Genomic DNA, 2,811 nt, shown 5'->3' on the forward strand with positions numbered 1-2,811 from the left:
TGTGGTGCACACGTATAGCGGATGATCGGTTAAACATTATCCATTACACAAGACGACACGCGTTGGTCTTTGCAGATCACCTCCTATCCATACGTACGCATGATCTAATGTCACCACATTTATATGCATCACCACATACATCTCTAGCATCCTTCTCCTATTCGCATACTATACACCCGATACTAGAATTAAGATATAAAAGCATTGGAGCATCGTCTCCAGAATAAACATCAATCTCAAAGAGACTCATTTTTCGTGTTCCTTTGTTTTATTTTTTATCATTCATCTTCATTCACCACATTTTTCTCTTTGAAAACCGATTGCTTATTCTTTCTACTATCCATCTACCATGACAAATCGTACCACAAGGTCTTCATCCAGTAACCAAGGGCAAGACCAAGACAATGATCGTGAACAAACCCCTCAAGACAACCAGCGTGAAGAAGACACAGACATGCCTCAAACCCCTCAACAAGACAACCAAGCATCTCAATCCCAAGGACCCCAACAAGAACCTCAAGAGTCCCAAGATACTTCTCAAGGCAACGAATCCAAGCATGCATCATCCACTATACATGCTGACGTGGATACCATCTTGGTTTTACTCAACCAAAGGGTGGAGCAGACCGCCAGGGAATTGTTGAAGGCACAAGACAAGTCCAAAGAAGAGCATGACGTAGCAATGCGTCAACACAAGTAAGCTCAAGAGGCATGTATGGCATATCAACGTACGCAAGAAATGATCAAGAACCACTACAAGAAAGAGGATCAAATTGTGCCGGCAAACATGCCAATACTTCAAATCAAGGGAGGACCAATGCGTGATCCAAGCAAAAATGTGCATGAATCGGTGCAGGCGTTTTTCAGCGCATTTGAGGCCCAGCTACGAAGCCGTTCCCTGAACCTTGATCGCCATTGGGAAAGACTGATCTGGACAACGTTGGATTCGCAACAACACAAGTGGGCCACTCATCGTCTTGCCGGTCGTTGCTACACTTGGGAACAAGCCAAGGGAGAAATACAGAACATGTATGGCAACCCCTTATACATCTACCGAAAACAATTTGAGCTATCCCGCAAGTTCCAACGACCCGGTCAGTCCCTCAAGTTGCATACGGAGGAGTGGCAAGAGCTCGCTTATCAAGCGAATTGTGAGCCCAGCCCCCAGACTACCTTCAACTATGTGAACTCCTTGCTGAAGCCTGTTCGCGAAACTATATGGCCTATTTTATCTTCCAAATACGAACTTGACCTGCCATGCTCTATCAACACCGTTGCTCAATTGGCTATTGGCGCAATGGGCGAGTATATGGAGGATATCAATATCCATGATGCTGCTACACCTATTTCACGCAAAAGACAATACATGGGTCATCAAGACAGCACACACCACAAGAAGCGACAATATGGAAATTGTCCTGTACACCCAAAGGGTAGCCATATGGCAAGCGAGTGTATCATCTTACGACAACTCAATCAAGGTCGTCAACACACACCACAACATCATGCACATGATAACAAGGACAAGGGTCAACGCCTTTGCAAGTTTTGTAAAAAGGTTCCATATCAACCTGGCCACAAGTGCTCCGAATTTTATCAGCAAAGAAAAGTCGTCCACAATCGAGGTATCCATGTCAACCAGACATCTTCGGCTCGTGATCAAGCTATCTTGGACCACCTTCTACCTGTCAACCTTGAAAAGATGGACATTACTGGTACGCACACTTGACACACTGCTAAAGCAGCACACACTAACACTGCACAATGTTTACTTGTTCCTATAACGATAAAGACTGAAAGGGTCATGGCTTTAGTAGACACAGGCGCTACCACTTCTTTTATCACACCCAAATTATCCCAAACAATTGATGCAGTATTAAATAAAGATATCATTAGCAGTACAACCGTATGATTAGCACAAAATGGCTCTGAAGCTACATTATTTGGTCTCGCACAAAACATTCCAATTACATATGATGGCAAACAACGTATACACGATTTTTTAGTTATGGAATTATCAGGGGATGCACCGGTAACCATTGGCCTTGACCTTATGCCCAAGCTTGGAATTGGTATCACAGGTCTTGCCGTAGCGTGGGAAAAGCAACCACCCAACACCAGTGAAAAGATAAATGACGTACCCCTACCAAACGAGTCCCCAGCAGGCTCTTCCTCACAACGTAACGCTTTCTTTGACATTGTTCAACCAACAGTCGATCGCAATGCTTTGATTCCACCACGTTCATTTTGCACCGTACCTGAATCGGTTATACACCTCGACACGGAAGAAGGCGTAGTCTCTCATCGAAGACAATACACGCTACCCATCGTATACCAAGACACGATCAAAGAACAGGTACAACAGTGGTTGAGTGATGGTATTGTTGAAGAAGCACCACCTCACACTATGTGGAATAGTCCTCTCACGTTAGCACCTAAGAAAGATCTATTTGGCAACTACACAGACAAGCGTCCATGCTTAGACCCACGCCATATCAACAAACTACTAGTCAGCCCGGATCGTCATCCACTTCCTCTCATCAAAGACATCTTCCGACAGCTTAATGGAGCTACAGTTTTTACAACATTGGATCTAAAGCAAGCTTTTCACCGTTTCGAGATTTATGAGCCACACCGCCCTAAGACAGCATTCACTGTACCCGGTCATCCACAACTCATGTTTCGCGGTTGTCCCTTTGGACTCAAGCCCATCTCATCAACATTTCAACGCACCATGAACATCATCTTCCATGATCTTCCACATGTACAGGATTTCCAAGATGAACAGGGACATGAGGATAATGATTTCGT

General features: G+C 44.5%; 4 protein-coding genes across 4 annotated transcripts; all 4 read left to right on the forward strand.

Annotated features, from left to right (window-relative positions):
- Positions 1-349: 349 nt before the first annotated feature.
- O0I10_013242 (uncharacterized protein) lies at positions 350-700 on the forward strand (the record flags this gene model as incomplete). Its single annotated transcript, XM_058493044.1, has 1 exon — positions 350-700. The coding sequence occupies one exon, from the start codon at positions 350-352 to the stop codon at positions 698-700; it is 351 nt and encodes a 116-aa protein (XP_058336187.1).
- An 87-nt stretch (positions 701-787) lies between these two features.
- O0I10_013243 (uncharacterized protein) lies at positions 788-1,729 on the forward strand (the record flags this gene model as incomplete). The annotated part of the gene is made up of 1 exon (XM_058493045.1): positions 788-1,729. The coding sequence occupies one exon, from the start codon at positions 788-790 to the stop codon at positions 1,727-1,729; it is 942 nt and encodes a 313-aa protein (XP_058336188.1).
- A 279-nt stretch (positions 1,730-2,008) lies between these two features.
- On the forward strand, positions 2,009-2,565 carry O0I10_013244 (uncharacterized protein; the record flags this gene model as incomplete). The annotated part of the gene is made up of 2 exons (XM_058493046.1): positions 2,009-2,427; positions 2,484-2,565. The coding sequence occupies 2 exons, from the start codon at positions 2,009-2,011 to the stop codon at positions 2,563-2,565; spliced, it is 501 nt and encodes a 166-aa protein (XP_058336189.1).
- Positions 2,566-2,677: 112 nt separating this feature from the next.
- Positions 2,678-2,811, forward strand: O0I10_013245 (uncharacterized protein; the record flags this gene model as incomplete). Its single annotated transcript, XM_058493047.1, has 1 exon — positions 2,678-2,811. A coding segment is annotated over one exon (134 nt), but the record flags the coding sequence as incomplete, so codon positions are not given.

The sequence above is a fragment of the Lichtheimia ornata genome (genome assembly GCF_029851405.1).
Source record: "Lichtheimia ornata isolate CBS 291.66 chromosome Unknown scaffold00358, whole genome shotgun sequence".
Lineage (NCBI taxonomy): Eukaryota > Fungi > Mucoromycota > Mucoromycetes > Mucorales > Lichtheimiaceae > Lichtheimia > Lichtheimia ornata.